Genomic DNA, 16,514 nt, shown 5'->3' with positions numbered 1-16,514 from the left:
TAAATGGGTAACTCCACATTAAAAAAATTGGAAGCACTTTTCCTTGACCCCCTTTTAAGGGAATGTAAAGCAATTCGGTTGAGTCATAAGTGTATTATAATTGCACCAAATATGAGCACATGGTAAAACCGAAGGTACAAATTTATTTCGGGTAAAAAATTCTTTTAAACCTCGCAGTATACAAAACAAAACGGTGACACACCAATGGATTACATAAATAAAATAGTATTCAGTCGATAGATAAAAAACTTCGATTTGGGAACATTGTCTTAGAAAATTAATTTCTATTTGTACTTTACATGTGTTTACAGTTTTATACAATTTTTACAAGCACAAATGATGTATTTACAATGGGGCCCAGGCCCTTAACAAAAAAATACAATAATCAATCTATAATAAATCACAGACAAAACTCTCTTTGAAAAATGTACAAATACCCACGTTAGGGATCCACTGCACCTAGAGTTTTAAACTACGATGTCAAGTCGAGTCTAAACGGTTTGTTCGAGTATGCTCCACTACTCAGTAATTTGTGAAATTCACTATTACTTTTAGACACCGTACTGGTTCCTGACGAAACAGAGTTTTGGCGTTTTCGGACCCTTCTCACTTCTTTTCGAGTTGCAGATTTCTTCTTGGCCGTCCTGAAAGCTGGACACAATTAAATCTTTACACATATAAATAAGGCCAACGCTAATTTCGAAAACATAGACAACAACACAAATAATTAATAGAATAAGGACAATAAACCACAACTTAGCGCTCAAATTTTGTTACGGAAAAAATCAAAAACTTATGAAATAACTGCAAAAATGTTCAATGGTGTGAACTTGTTACAACTTTTCACGTTTTTCCTGTTTTAATAAAGATTTAATAAAGAAAAATCCATGTAAGACAGATACAAACATGCTAACAAATTTATGAGTTTTGAATATTACATGTAACCTACTCAAACAAAGGCGTTTGCGTGTTATTGATCGTAGTCGATGAAAGAATTTTTACGTTTATTTGGAGACCTTTTAACACCAAAACCGAAATAAGCTTCCCAGCAGTGTTATTCAGTTTAACCAAGTTTATCTATTTCTTACAAGGTGACTAAACTAAAAAGACTTTTTTGGTTAATACACAGATTAATGTCTTAAGGTTAATAAAAAAGCACAATCATTTTTTAGTTTTACACTTAAAACAAATAAATAACTAGAAAAGTAATAAAACAACTAATAATGAAAAAAAGGATTATCTAAAGCATATACGAATTAATAAAAAAATATATAAACTCTATTATTTCACAACTTTTTCAAAATTTAAGACACCTTAAAATCGTAAATCTAATATTTTAGGCTCACTGTACGTACGTATTTTTTGATCTCCTATCTAAAATGTTTATTTAATCAACTTGTACTGAATATAAAGAGTGATTAAATTCGTAATTATTCCTATGCTAATTCAGGCAAAAAACGCGAACCAATTTTCCAATCAATTAGACCATGAAAAAAGTTGAAAAATTGTAATTAACTCAAAAAACAGAAAACATTTCTGAAACACTCACCTCTTTTCCGGGTCTCAGGTTCGACCAGGTTATTAATCTGGATTTCTGTAACACACCCGTTTCATTAAAACAGACCAGTGTGCAAATGCACATTTCTTACCAGCTTTCCGTTTCTTGGGTTTCTTTTCAACATGTTCCCGGATTTTCACGGTCATCGAACCTTAAAAATAGAAAAAATGCTTTATTAACTCGTAGACACGTAGATTGGGTTGTATTATAAGTACGAAATGTCCATCAATGAAGCTGGCGTTGATCCATCGACGAAATTATTGGCATCAAAATCACATGCAATTTACTTTATATATTACGTTATAAAATTAAAAAATCTACTTCTTCCAGAAATAAAAATTTAAATGCTCAACAAACTAATAAAATAAATAAGAGATTAAGTCACAGCCAGTGTGTAAAATTACTAGATTAGTAAATACTGAATTGAAACTAAAAATTGACTCGAATGGAATGAACTTAATGACGTCTTCTTTGTCTTCCTTGCTTCCTGGTTTCCTTCTTCACGGTGGTTTCTTGTTGCTTGGCTTGGTCAAAATTCGAGACGTTGTTAAACGGTACTAAAATCGGCGGTATAGAGTAGTACGAGCCGCAAGGTACGTTTATAAAAGGTACAGGAACGTTATTCATGTGATAATTAATAGTGGGATTATGGTACGTGTGATTATTGATATTAAATTGACCTGTAACGATCGGACTAGTTTCAGAATCTACATTACAAAAGACAGGCAAAGGCGGCATTTCTTTTCGCTCAGCCGGTGTTTTAAACGGTCGCGTGCTATTAGTTGGCAATTTCCGCGGATGCAAGGCTTCCAGTTCCGCAATGCTGATCATCGGCGTCGCCGGATAGCTGATCTCTTCTTTCTTCTCCTCTTCGTTCTTCTCGGCCACCGAAAGCTTGCGCTTCTTGAGCGGTAGCCGCGTCTCGCCGTCCGAATCGTTCAAATTTTGCCAATCGATTTTTAAAAAGACCTCGTTTTTGAAAGTTTTATCGAAATCGTAAGAGTCGGGAACGGCTGTTGGCAATTTAATTGTCTCATCAACTGACTGTTTTTTCAATTCGGTGTTTTCCAAATCGCGGTTATTACAATTACTGTCATTAATTGTTTGAGAGGTGTAAAAATTGGAATTATCACAAAGTAGAGATTTTGCGTTGGATACTTCTGGCGTTTCGATTGAAGTTTCCTCGAGACAGTGCTGCAACAGCTCGTCCTTGCCTTGCAAAAGGGTCGGGGAATTGGAGAATTCGGATTCGGGATCGACGGGAATATCGGGAATGGTTAAGTTCAGCGCTTTGTCCTCGACGTTGCAATTCAACTTGGTGAACTCCTCGGCCAACTGGTTGCAACACGAGGACTGGTTTTTCTCACACTTTGAGGAAACTTTCCTGCAGTAGGCATCAACCGGCTTTACTTTACCTGGGTGTTGTTTACTGGGCGCGAGATCGACAATCCACGAGAACCTAGGCGGGGAAATACAACGTACGACGTCCTTCTCGTTGATGTGGGGCGTCGTCTTGTCGTAGTCCACCCGCAGCGTTCGCGTGTTGTTGACCGTTTTCTTGATTTTGTTCTCTATGAAGGACAACCGTTCGATCGCCACCTGCGGTGTCATGTTCAACTTGGGGTCCCTGCGCACCCGTTTCGGCACTAAAACGCACTCGGCCACCGGCCGCCGCACTTGGGGCCGCTTGAGGATGCCTTTAGGAACTTTGGGTTCGGGGGGCGATGGCCGAACGCGCCCGTTCACACTCGCACTGTAGTAGCCGCGGAAGTCGTCGATGGCCTCGTACGGGGGCGATGTCATCTCCGTGGGGCTGCTCGACCGACTACTGGCACTCGCGACCGGCTTCGAGTCCTGGAAAAAGTCCAACTTGTCCTGGGGCTTGGTGGGCACCGCCTTGGTGACGGGGCCCGAGAGGATGTCCTGGCTCCATCTCACGTGCATCGCTGACTCGAACCTGGAGAAGTCGTCCAGCGGAGCCGCCCGCAGTTTCTGGGACGAGGTAAACACAATTTTTGGCGGAATTGGAACGTCTTTCGTTTGGCCGTTTGTTCGGTTGGGCGAGAGGAGAGGCTTCAGGACAGTGTTGCCGTTAAAAATCTCTTTGGAACTTTCTGCTGTGACGGAGGGTTCGATGTTCGGGGCTGTGTTTGGGACTATTTCCTGGCCCGTATCGATCTGATCGCTTGTTTTGGAACTGCTATCTTCTGGAATTTGAAGATCGAGGTTCACCCGAATCTTGAACTGATTATTGTCTTGTTGGTCATCTTTGTAAGATTCGATATCGATTTCCTCCGAGTCTATATTCGGGATTTCCGTGATGCCCAACTGATTTTCGAAATCTTCAAATTCCGAATCGAGATTTTCCTTAGAATGATCAATTTCATGCGCGCCTTTTTCCTCGCCCAGATCTTTGTCATCTTGTCGTATATTCGCATACAAACAAGTTTTCTGTAATCTCGTGTGGTCATCCAAGGGCGTGTCGTTTGGAGGCGTTAAGCCGTAGTCGTTATACGAACAACTCTCGCTGCTTGGGGGATCCACCTGTACATCGATTGTCCTTGTAGTCACAGCTATTTTCTCAAAAATGTTTTCGCTGTCTTTTTTCTGTCCGATGTCTGCATACAGTCGAGGTTCAACGGCTCCTTGATCATCAAGAGGTACATCAAAAGGTGGCGTCGTAAGTCCATAGTCGTTATAGACGGAATTACTTATAACATCAGCTTGTACTTCAACACTTTTCATTTCAACTGTCCTTTGTATGTTATTTTCACAAACTGGATCACTTGACTGTGGACTAGAAGGACTTGGAGTTTGCGTATCGTTCGAAACCAAGGGCACTTTAGGTTGAGTCTCTTCAGGAATTTCACTTGCACTACTGATCACTTCTTTGATTAAAGGGAGAACTGGAGCTGGGAGTTCCTCCGTTGGAGTTTCAGCGATGTCACTGGTCGGGCAAGAAATCGACGATTCAGAAACAGTCCGAGGAGATCCAACGCAAATTGGCGAGATTTCATTCACGTTCTCTAAAGTGGAAGTCTCGAGAGTCTCTTCTACCACTGGTTCCTGAAGTGACGGTGGTGTAGTGACTGAAGGACTTTCTTCTTCAATTTGGACTAGTGGAGTGGTTTCATTATTATTATTACTCTGTAAATAACAAAAGTATGATTGAAAAGATGTCCAACATTAATTGACAAAAACAAAACAAACTTATGTTTGTCTAACTGCCTGTGTGTACGTTAAAGCGCAGTTAAAAAAAACAAGACAGCTATTCCCGAAAAAATGCAACCTAATACCAGAATTTCAAAATGATTATTAATATTTAATGTATTTGCGACAAAAAAGTTTTTGAGAGAAAATAATCATTTAAATTGAAGTAATTAATTCATTGGATTCTAAAATTTACATGCTTGCCTTGTAGGCGATAACATAAAATACAGACGTACTACTTTCAAGATCATTTTTCTAGTTTCTGGTAGTTTAGAAAATAAAAATCTTTACTTTCTTATCTTTACAACTCTTGCTTATCGTAAATATAAAATGTTGTTCTTATTTCTTACGCTGTTAGACAAAACCAAGAATTTTTAATTTCCACTGTCTAATTTTAATATTGTTAAAGTCTTAAATAATGAAACATGTATGAATAAAATAAATTTTTTGAGCTATTTTCACACGTAGTTTTTTGTCCCATCCGTTATGTGTAAACAAAAAATAAATTAATCAGAAGTGACTGCACATCGTATCTTGGGCGATAAAATTGTTGAATGAAATTTAATTAACGTTATTCATTATCAAATCAAAGCGTGCAGATGTTTGAAACTAAAAAATACTTACATTACTCATTCTAGGAATGTCATCATCAATGTGATGTATTGGGCCGTTTGGCAACATCGTAATGCCAATAAATTGCACATCGTCATCCTCGTCAAATTCCTTTTTGCATTTCCTAAAGATATCAACTTCCTCCATATCTGAGGAATTTATCATATGCGATAAGCTGGACATATTCCTTTCAATTTCGTAATACGCCTTTAAAAATTTAACCTCTTCCTCATTTTCATCCTACAATGTCCAAAATTTGAGAAAATCAAGCCTAAAAATCTCAAAAACTTACATGTACTGGTAGTGATGGTTCATCCTCGCCTAGATCGATATTGAAATCTATGTCTGCTAAATCCAGATTTTTCTTGGCCATGACGTGTTTGAAATACGCGTCTGATACGTCCCGAAACGAGCGAAATAAACTCAAAACGATCTCAACAGTCGATTCGCAAGCGGGCATTAAGATTTGTCTAAGCAACTCGTTATTTTTTATCGATTCTGGAGTCCGTTTAAATCGTTTGTACAAAATTTCGTCCATGTGTTTCCAATCGTCAAATTTCTGAATTTTTTTCCATTTTTGAAAGACTATGTAATTTCTACAGAACGACTCATCACACAAATTTAACGCAGGTACATTGATAAGAAAATGTCTACAATACATAAGTAAGTATATAAATTACTAAGCTAAGCACTTACTTGTAGAGGATATTTAGTAAGGCTGAGCAAGATTTTGAAAGGTTGGTAGTATTCATTTTAATTAACACGTGCAAAATGTGATCCTGTCGCTCAAGTAGGTACACTGTCAACGCGTGTATCATTTTCTTAGACACCGACTCTATTTGGCGTTCTTTCCTCTTTAACGGACGAATTATTTCGAGCTCTAAATTGCAGTATAATGTCAAAATGTCCTCCATGTTGCTTAAATAATTGTCTGGAGCACAGCACTGCAGTTCAACGTAATACAAGTACAGGCAACTAATGTGGTGGAACGCTTTGTTCTTTAAAGTTTCGTACTCTTCATAGCTACTAGCCATTTCTTGGAACGATCTATAAAACACACACCGATTAATTACTAACAAAAAGCACTTTTGGAGAAAACTTACTCTAAATATTCCTTCATGATATCTCCCAAGACAATTTCATTGTCCACCACACTGAACATTGTTAATTTTTTCCGAATTTTGGCGTCCCATTCGTATATTATCTCTTCTGGCGTTTTTTCAACATCGTCTGCAAGTGTAACAACAACGGTACTCACCGAACAAAGCTGGTAAAGCCAAACGGAAAACTCACCCAAGTCAATAATATCGTCTTCAATTTCGATTACTTCGTTGGCCAAATGAGGATCCATGTTCTACTATACGATAAATAAATTAATAAGAACTTAATTATTACTGTTGGGGATCTGCAAAAATGCTGTTGTTTACCGTGAGGTCATAAAAGGTGAGGTTGGGTTATGTTGTCACTTTTTCCAAGAACCAACAAAAATGCAAAAATCAATATTAAAAGTGAGTTATTTACAACTTAAGCGTGTTGTGTGCGTTACATGGTTAACGTTTTTGCACTGGAACGAGCTAAATTAAACTAAATTTAAATAACACAATAAAAATGGCGCATTGGTGGGAGCGCTTAAATTTGCTTTATTACACAATTCGAAGAACATAAAACACTTATTGCACTTACTCCACTAATCTCCAGGATTTCAAACAACATTATAACAACAACAAATCTCTTGCATCGTTTGATTTCTGTCGTTAAATACACATTTTAACGAAAATCTGTCAGTTGACGCATCAACAAATGACATGAAGTTGCACCAGGGCGAGCGGTTACCTAATACCAACCCTGGAACACTAAACTTCAAACTGGGTGGTTTTTTATTTATTTGCCCCGAAAAACGCGCTGCAGCATAAAACTGACTTATCGAGGCGTTGTTCAACATATTGGAGCGTACTTTAGGGGAAGATAGTCTGTTTTCCTTTTTTGGGAATGGCACTTGAGGTGTGGAATATTTTATTATACCGGGAGCGCTCAAAAAGTCGGGGTCCGTGAACTAAACCCTTGAACCGTGGTAGGCTGTGGATGGGAAATTCCGCGTTTTTTTCATTATGCGGTCAAAAAATTGCAAGCAAGTGTATAAGAACTAATATTTTATTAATTAAAATTAAATTTCACAAAACGATTAAAATATTATCTATAAATTTTATAATAAAAATGCACAATAATAATACAGACAACTCAAGTAATTTATTTAATTATGTCATAGTTCCAAAAACAGGATTGTGCCTGCAAATGCTAGGCCCATATTCTTCATATGCGGCCTTTGTGTGGCAAACGGTGTAGAATTCGGGCTGTAACACAATTCCCATTAGAATTAGAAAGTCTTTAAAACACTTGGTAAATTACCGTTGACGCCAACATACTCCCTCCAAACCAAACAGCGTACCGTTGCATGTGATGAGACACTACTTGAACATCAATAGGTTTAGGCTAAAATTATCCCTTTAAAAACAATTTGAACAGACGCAAGACACCAAACCTTCAATCTGCCACCCCCAAGGGTTTCGCTAAGCTTGAGCCTCGCATCGACCGTCTTCTTGATGTCCCTCTGCAACCGGCGCCCGAAATCCTTGAACATGGTGGAGCCCCCCGACAGAACGATATTATTGTACATGGGCCTCCGCACATCAATGGGGCAGTTTTGGATAACGTCGTCCACGATCTGGGACAGCGGGATGGTGAAGTCTGGGTTGGAAAATTCGGGATGAAAGAAAATCTCTGGTCCCAGGAACCTCTCGTAGCCGACGTCCACGCTGAAAGGCTGTTTGGTAACCGAGTTCATCCCCTCGTATTTTTTCATCCATTTGGCCGGGTCTGCGTCGTATTTCGCAAACTCCTTTGCGATGTCGGGGCAAATGTAGCAGTGGCGTTCTTTGATCGCTTTGGCGGTTTCGAGGGACTGCTCGGGGGGGATGCCGATTTCGCGCTCGCGGAGAAGCGACTGGATGAAGTAGGTGATGTTGCGACCGGCGATGGGAATGTGTTTGATACAACTACCGATAACATAGCCTTCGGCCTAAAAGTTCAATCTAATTATTAACAATCTTAATAAAAAATATTGCTAAATAATTAAGAATAAGAAAAGACGAGTCTAGAATTTTACCATATATTTTCATTGTGGCATTAATAACAAAGGGAAGAAGCTCATCATCACACGTAAACCCATATTTATTTATTTTATCCAAGAAAAATAGTTTTTGAATGCATAAGAATTTTTTATTCACGTGTCAATTTTTTTCAATTTTCCACAAAGTTATTTCTTTAGGTAAATGTTAATTGTACTATTACTAAGTCGATGATGATTAAAGCAACAAAGTTGACTCTACTTTCGTTAGGTTTAAGTACAGTAAAAGTTCTAGGCCTTTTATAAGAATTTTCATCTGCCAATTTTTTTCTTGACGTAGCTATTTTTTGAGCAACTGAGTCGTCGATATAGCGTTCTGCTACTGTAGAAAATTTCAACCCCTCGGTGTATTTTATCTGACAAAAGTGGCTGAAAACAGCTTATTCTGACCGTTTTTATGCAAATTGGTTAATAAACCGTTGTTTCCGACTAGAATAAACCATTTTTAGCCTTTTCTATGCAAGTTTTCTCGTTTTTAAGCAAGAAACTGTACAAAATGGTGCGTTTTATTTATTCAAAATGGAGCATAAACCGTACTTTCAAAGACTCTCTACGAAAGTTTTATTGTTTTTAAACAAAGAATCGTCAAAAACCAAAGATTTTTACTTAAACTGGTGTCCAAATGGTTTGGGGTCAGAATAAAGAGACTTCAAGCTTCACATTTCACATTTTCGAGCAAAAAACCGTCTAAATTCAACTAATTAAAAAAAATGTTCAATTCTGCGTTTTGAGCCAGTTACTAACTATTGAAGGAATTCTGCAACTGATTTTGCCATTTTAGGGCAAAAAATTGGCCGAAATTATGTGTTTTTCCTCTAAATCGGTGTTCAAATCGTTGTTTTCTTCGATAGAAAATTGTTTGGTACTTTACGTATCCATATTGTCCACAGCATTGTGAATAAACTGTTGTAGACATATTCTGTTACTCAAGGTCGAGTTGTATAATCCTGATTTACTTAATTTATACTAGAGTTTATACAACTCGACCTAAGGCCTGGTGTACAGAAGGAGAATTAAAATTTAGTTAAGGTTTGGTGCTAATTGGAATAAAATTTTCATTGTATTAACAAAAAAATGGCAATGTCACAAGTTAAAATTTTATTGCAATTAAATGATCTCTAAACCTGCCCCATGTATGGTGCTCACATGAAAACATTTCCTAATGAAACTGTTCCAAATGTTCGTATTTATTTTTTAAAAACTTATTCAAAGTTTATAATACTCAAAATTAGAAAATCAGACAAAATTTGTGTTCTATTTTAGTTTTTTAAACGTTTTAAAAAATACTCCATGTGTAAAAGTAATAAAGATTCAGAAAACTATTAGATCTGATCTAAAAGTGTCACTAAAAGCAAGAGAGTAACATTGGTTGTTTTTCTGACTCAATCATTCTCTATTAAGAAAAAATGTGTTTAAAATACGGAATCATATTTTTACCACTGGAATAACGTGTGTGACACCGTCTCCACTGTCGATGACGATGCCTGTAAGAGTTCTTTCTTCGATACTGCGGCCAACCCAACTGGCCGCTAAAGCTAAGACAGCTTGCACAGCAATATATAAGCCAGGTACATTGAACGATTCAAACATAATTTCGGCTGTATATTCCCTATTTTCGGGGGTGTTCAATGGTGGTTCAGTCAATAAGAAGTAGTGATCTTCCGGTTCGGCTCGCAGGTATTTAAAAATACACTGCTCTAGAAACCTTTCCATCAAATCCCAATCCTCCACTAACCCATGGCGAACAGGATACTTGAAAAACAAGTCGTTTAAGTGAGATTAAAAGGCAAGAAACCGCTTTACTTTGACTGCATATCCGGTAGCGTCGAAGGCTTCATCGCCTATAAAGAAATCTAAATCTTCAACACCTTTGCACAGTCTTCGACTGGATTGATCGCCGACTTTGGCGGTTTCTTTTATTGCTATAGCGGAGGGTATTATAAATTGTGGTTCTTTATTATTGGCGAAGCCTAATTTGGTGTAACTGGAAATTAGGGAAGTTGTTAATGTTGCAAAAAGTTTGGTTATGAGTGGACGTACCCTGTGCCGACGTCGATAACACAAGCTGGTAACCTCCCAGTCATATTGACTATTATGTGTTAATAAAAAATAACAGGCAATTTGGAAAGGAATTTACTGTTTGGCCGAGGAAATGAAATAAAAACCACACCTTTGAATATGATAAATGACAGTTTTTCAATCACTATCATAAACCAAACACACTCATCGGGAGGACAAACCGCACCTCCCGGGTGGTACAACTGCGCAAGACCTATCCTAATTTCATAAAGTGTATTGTTGGTTATCTATATTAAACATTTTTTTAATACATTTTAAAAATCCCCGTTTTAAAAGTTTTGTTTGCCGTCATTATTCACCACAAAAGAGTGGTATAAGTTACTCAATAATTATTATTCATTAATGTGGAATAATGAGCCTTATATGTAAGCAACGTATCTTTTTTTTCAAATAAACCAATCTTTTTGAAAATCTTTTTTTCTGCTAAAAAGTCCAAACTGTATCAGGGGTATAACATATTTTTTGTGCTGAAGCTGATAGATGAATTTGTCTCAATTATCCGAAGCACATAAAGCGCCTATACTCCGAATAATATAAGTATAGGTACTATTTTTTCTCCTCTATAAAAAAATTTAATAAGTCATTCAGAAAAACATTACATTTTGTGTCAGAAAATTGTGATTCCTGGTCCGGGAATTGCAATGACAATCACACGACAATATCAAAAGTAAAGAGAACACAAAAAAATTAAAAAAAATTATATTGTCTTAAAGCAAAAATACAAAATTTAGGTAGACACTTTCGAAAAAAATTAAAGAAAAACACTAGAAAACAAATGTAGTCTTTTGGTACAAAACTTTCGTCAAGTCAAGATCTGGATTTGCATAGGATAAATTAATTTGGAAGACTTATTTTGTGTTAGTAGACAACAACGGTAAAACGATAAAACCGCATGTTTGAACTGCGTTCCAAACGCATAGATTTGTGTGTTTATGGGCAGCTGTTCTTATAAAAAAATAAGAGAAAAATTTTAAAATTAGGTTGATCGATTTATCATTTTTACAGTTACTTTTATTTTTTGTGACGATTTTTTTATTTTTCAAGCGAAGATATTTAGATATTTTACATATCCTTAAGTATTTGAGCTTTTTGCCCTTGGTTATAGGTCTTTAGTAAGTGCACTAATTGTAAGAACATTAAACAATAGAACTATATAACAGGTACTATGCATATGAACAATCTAATGAATATAAATATTTTGAGTCAGGTGTAGCTCAAAATTTTAATTTTAAATTAAATCTTGATTTCATAATGAGTTATAAATCCGACTAAAATGTAAATTGCAAAATATTCTGCATACAAGTGAATCTGTCGAGACAAGAACAAGAAAATTCAAAATGCAAAAAGATTTATTGAAAATGTTACACCTAGCCACCTGCTAAGTCAAAGTTTTTGACTACCAATTTACTTATGCAATAAAAGTTTTTTATATTTAATTTGAAGACAGTGATCTTGCTACACAGACAAGGTAACCGTGACCGCGACCTCTGTTTTTACACATTCACAAGAATTAATTTAGTTATGTGTATCTTCAAAATTTTCATTCGTTTCAGTTCTAAGATTATAGGTTGTAGAACTATTGGTTTTTTGAATTTCTAAGCTAATTAAGGTTACTAACTGTGATCTGATGTCAATTCACAATATCCGGTTTTTGAAATCTCGAATGTTAGATCAAGCTAATTATTAATTCAATGTTAATTTCTGAATACTTACCTACATTTTATCTTTTATATAAAAAAGCACATTAAATATTTAAATAGTAAATTGGTCCCAGAACCAGTTTTTTGAATAAACCATACAATTTTTAAATTATTTCAAGGTCAACACTTTTTGTGGAGACATTGGCATTTTCTAATGGGTACTCGTAGAATGGGGAAATACGAATTTTTTCCTCACCCTGGTAAAATTATTCATAAAACCCTTAGGGTCGGATTACAGAAAGCGTAATTAAAATTTAATTCACAATTAAATCAATTCGAATTAATTCTGACAAATGTCAGATTAATCGCTAATTAAAATTTTATTGCAATTAAAATCAATAAAATGAATAAAACCAAGAGTTGTCTATTTGTTAGTTTTAATTCGTTTTTTGAATTTATAATACGAATTGTTTCCCCTTTTGCATCACAATGATGTAAGCATGTTTATTTACAAAAGTTGACAACAAAATCAAAAAACAAAAAAGTGTATATCCCCATTCTCGTTATCCTGCCTACGAAGAGGTACCTGCTACAGCAAGCACATTTGCTTGGAGATCTTGAGAATTCACAGTTCTATTCAGTGCATTGGCCTGCAAACCAGCTCCAGCTTTATAAGCTTCAGCATCAATTCGTACAACAATTTTTAAAATTGCTTCAAATAGCTGGAGCTCTCGTGAAGTTTTCAAAAAAGTGTGTGCCACTTTATCATTATCCCGGTAAGTATTTTATTAATTTTTTTCCAACAAAATGTTTAACAATTTTAATGCCTTTAACTTTATCGCATTAAATGTTAAGAGTTAGTATTTTATTATTATTAACCCAAGTGTGAAGAAATTTTGAGACAGACAATCCAAACTCGTCTTTGTTTCTTTTTTTTAGCAATGTGTTATAAAACAAAATAGCAGAATAAATTAAAAACTGAATCGTAAATTATTAATCATCCCATCTTACTTTAAAACAATATTCTTTGTTTAGCAAAGCTATTTTGTTCTTGACTTATTAATTTTTTAATTGTAAAACTGTTAACGAAGACAAATCGTCCTTGCCTCAAACACCTTCCAAAGTAAATTGCAGCTCACGTTTAAGGTAAGCGTTGACAAAAATGCAAAATGATATGGTAATAACAACACAGACCATAAATACCTCAAATGTTATTATATTTGCGTAGTTGAGTGTTTGGTATTTCGAAAAGAGAAAAATATTCACAAGACGCAAATAAATTAATATTTTTTAATGATTATCTAAACATTATTGGCGGTGGGTAAGTAATCGCTTTTATTTGGCGAAAATGCATTTTAACGCCGAATTTAATTCTTTTTTATTTTATTTGTACTCGATTTATACCTAAAAATCTTGCTTAGGTAAACTCAAGGCCAGTCTTTTTAACTTTTTTTACATGGGATTTTCATTTCCCTGTATTTTAGAAAAATTTAATCAAGTACCAAATGATGTAATTGACAATCTGTTGTGGAGAGCACTATTGTATTATTTTATTTGTGAAGATTAATAATTGTCATCTTCAAATGGCACTTACATCACGTAAGATTGCTCTTTTCAAAGCAAACTAATAAGAAGGAAGAACTCACTCATCTCCGTAAAAATACATTTTCTTGACAATTGCGTTAGAACTGCATTTAATTAATAATTAATTTAGTTACTTTCACTAATGACAAAGCGTTTCTTTAAATATTGTAACAAAATTTTACTTTACAGTCAAATTAATAATAAAATACCAAATAATATCTATCAAGTGATGGTCTTTTCTATTAATTTTTTTTCTACTTGCAGAGTAAAAAATGTGGACTGATATTTGCACATATTTGGTCATTTTGGCAGTTATGCTGATGTCCATTTATTTTAAGAATTATATCAGGAGCGTATATTTGGCATTTCAACTTTCTGGACCCCCAGCAGTACCACTTATAGGAAACGTACTTCTCATGAAAAACGACCGAAGTAAGTACCAGTTCTTTCGTGGTCATATTTTATCTGGTTTGTTACAGAACTAGAAGAAATAGCTGAAAAAATGTCTGAAATGTATAGTCCTTTTATGCGTTGTTGGTTATCAATATTTCCAGTCTTTTTTATTTATGAACCAAAAGCCTTACAACTTATTATGGGTACTAATCGATATACCAGTAAAAATATATTTTATAACTGCTTACATAACGTGGTTGGTGATGGTCTTATAACTTCTTCTGGTAAGTAAATAATAAACACTCGCAAAATGCGAATCCTGTTGTTTATTTAAGGTGAAATATGGAAACAACATCGAAAATTAATTCAGCCGTACTTTCACATTAGCGTGTTAAAAGTGTATTTTGACATATTTCACAAATGGTCGATGGCTATGGTCCAGGATTTGGAAAATGAGACCGAAGTTAATATAACCAAGTACGCAAATAAATTTGTTTTTGATGTTCAGGAAGGTACAAACTGGACCCAATTTGGGACAATTTCATAAATATTTTTTTAGAGTCAATATTGGGAATTTCTGGGAAAAGACCAGAGTCGTCTCCTTATAGGGGGTAATTTGGTACAACATATTCATCAATGTGTTAAAACACGTAATAACATTTTAGAGGCCAATTTCTGATGTTGCACAGAATTACAAGACCGTGGCTGCTTTTCAACACAATTTTCAAACGAACTGACTTTTCAAAAGTGGAAGAAAATCAAAAAAATATCTTGCAGCAATATACAAAGTCAGTAAGTACGACAAAGTTCCTCCAAAAATTTACACGATAATTGGCTAGATTTTAGACGGCAAGAAACAAAATTCGCACGGTACCGCTATGAATAATTTAATGGAGATGATGATGGAAATATCGAACATGAATCCGGAATTTACAGATGATGATATTGTGAACGAAACCTGCACTTTCATGTTGGCAGTAAGTGTTGTTCCAGTTTTGTTCAAAATACGTAGTTAAGTATTTTAGGGCCAGGATTCTGTAGGAGCTGCGCTATCATTTGCATTGTATTCTCTAGCCGCACACCAAGACATTCAAGAAAAAGTTGTGCAAGAGTTAAATGGCATTTTCAAAGATGGTAATCAAGCAGCAACGTTTGAAGATGTGGCCGAAATGAAGTACTTGGAGCAATGTATTAAAGAAACTTTAAGGCTGTACCCAAGCGTACCGATGATCACCAGAAAAATAACCGAAGACGTACCCTTAGGTATTTTTTCCTTCTTCCAACTAAATAAAAGCTCTATGTGATGCTAATTTGCGGAACACAATGCGAATATATGTGGGAAAAATTTAGTTGTACTAAAATAATTTTAGTTTGCATAATATACATTTTTTATTATTTTATTAAAGATATAAGTATTTAAATTTCTGATAAACTCAACGTTGGTTTTCACTGTTTTTTTTCAAGTTTTATTAATAAAGATGAACTGCATTTATCACCGAGGAAATGAAATAATGTTTTTGTTTTAGGAAAATACACACTACCCACAGGAACAAATATCGTGATTTCCCCCTTTGTCACCCATAGACTACCACATGTCTTTCCTGATCCGCTAAAGTTTGATCCTGATCGCTTTTCACCCGAAAATAAAGCAAAAATTCATCCATATGGATTCATTCCTTTTAGCGCCGGACCCCGAAATTGTATCGGTAATGTTTGTTTTTGTAAAACTCATATTTTTGTCCTCTTATTTTCCACATTTTTGCAGGTTACAAGTTTGCAATAATAGAATTGAAAACAGTACTATCCCAAATATTGAGAAAATATCACGTTTCTTTAGTACCTGGACGAGAAAAATTAATTCTGTCATATAGGATGACCTTAAAAGCCAAAAAAGGAATTTGGCTAAGGCTGAAGAAGAGGAGCGTGTAGAATTAAGCAATATAATCACCATAAAAATACCATAAGCGGGATGGTATTTCCACCCATAGAGAAATTAAAACCGTCCATTAACATGCGGAACTTTAACATCATTGGAATTCAAAATAAAAAATATGAGATCAACCGTTCATTTTTTCAGATGAGACACTCGCTTATTTATAACTTATAACATAGGTACCTAATTTGTTTTACTTGTACGTTTTACTTTTGTTAATTTAGTCATGACGTGTTTTGTAAGTTTGAGTAAACACGATGGATGTAGAAATAAAAATTCGGTTTACGTTCTTTGCATTTTATTTCGTCAAAAATAAAATAT

At 35.3% G+C, this 16,514-nt stretch overlaps 3 protein-coding genes across 9 annotated transcripts; 1 reads left to right on the top strand and 2 right to left on the bottom strand.

Moving 5' to 3' along the window:
- Positions 1 to 264: 264 nt before the first annotated feature.
- LOC103312333 (hypothetical protein) lies at positions 265 to 7,240 on the bottom strand. 6 transcript variants are annotated; one of them, XM_015977953.2, is made up of 9 exons: positions 6,674 to 7,239; positions 6,484 to 6,610; positions 6,077 to 6,427; positions 5,673 to 6,030; positions 5,393 to 5,620; positions 2,974 to 4,705; positions 1,650 to 1,709; positions 1,550 to 1,594; positions 265 to 644 (listed from the first exon to the last, which is right to left on the bottom strand). In XM_015977953.2, exons 1-9 carry the CDS (start codon positions 6,729 to 6,731, stop codon positions 607 to 609), a joined length of 2,997 nt encoding a protein of 998 aa, XP_015833439.2. In that variant the 5' UTR covers positions 6,732 to 7,239; the 3' UTR covers positions 265 to 606. The 6 variants fall into 6 exon arrangements, with proteins under 6 accessions (XP_015833439.2, XP_015833437.2, XP_015833436.2 ...); XM_015977951.2 differs by having other exon boundaries at positions 265 to 651; positions 6,674 to 7,238; XM_015977950.2 differs by lacking the exons at positions 265 to 644; positions 1,550 to 1,594; positions 1,650 to 1,709 and having other exon boundaries at positions 1,915 to 4,705; positions 6,674 to 6,737; positions 6,808 to 7,240.
- Positions 7,241 to 7,513: 273 nt separating this feature from the next.
- On the bottom strand, positions 7,514 to 10,830 carry Arp3 (Actin-related protein 3). Its single transcript, XM_968688.4, has 6 exons — positions 10,605 to 10,830; positions 10,368 to 10,548; positions 10,002 to 10,316; positions 7,920 to 8,456; positions 7,787 to 7,870; positions 7,514 to 7,731 (listed from the first exon to the last, which is right to left on the bottom strand). Exons 1-6 carry the CDS (start codon positions 10,646 to 10,648, stop codon positions 7,636 to 7,638), a joined length of 1,257 nt encoding a protein of 418 aa, XP_973781.1. The 5' UTR covers positions 10,649 to 10,830; the 3' UTR covers positions 7,514 to 7,635.
- Positions 10,831 to 12,858: 2,028 nt separating this feature from the next.
- LOC662633 (probable cytochrome P450 4aa1) lies at positions 12,859 to 16,482 on the top strand. Of its 2 annotated transcripts, none has more exons than XM_968717.5 (10): positions 12,859 to 13,059; positions 14,132 to 14,299; positions 14,347 to 14,544; positions 14,596 to 14,772; positions 14,820 to 14,871; positions 14,926 to 15,052; positions 15,100 to 15,237; positions 15,286 to 15,523; positions 15,787 to 15,966; positions 16,026 to 16,482. In XM_968717.5, exons 2-10 carry the CDS (start codon positions 14,140 to 14,142, stop codon positions 16,187 to 16,189), a joined length of 1,434 nt encoding a protein of 477 aa, XP_973810.3. In that variant the 5' UTR covers positions 12,859 to 13,059; positions 14,132 to 14,139; the 3' UTR covers positions 16,190 to 16,482. The 2 variants fall into 2 exon arrangements, with proteins under 2 accessions (XP_973810.3, XP_015833284.2); XM_015977798.2 differs by lacking the exon at positions 12,859 to 13,059 and adding an exon at positions 13,516 to 13,604.
- Positions 16,483 to 16,514: the final 32 nt, after the last annotated feature.

The sequence above is a fragment of the Tribolium castaneum genome, chromosome 1 (assembly GCF_031307605.1).
Source record: "Tribolium castaneum strain GA2 chromosome 1, icTriCast1.1, whole genome shotgun sequence".
NCBI classification, from domain to species: Eukaryota; Metazoa; Arthropoda; class Insecta; order Coleoptera; family Tenebrionidae; genus Tribolium; species Tribolium castaneum.
This window is presented reverse-complemented; position numbering and strand designations above follow the sequence as displayed.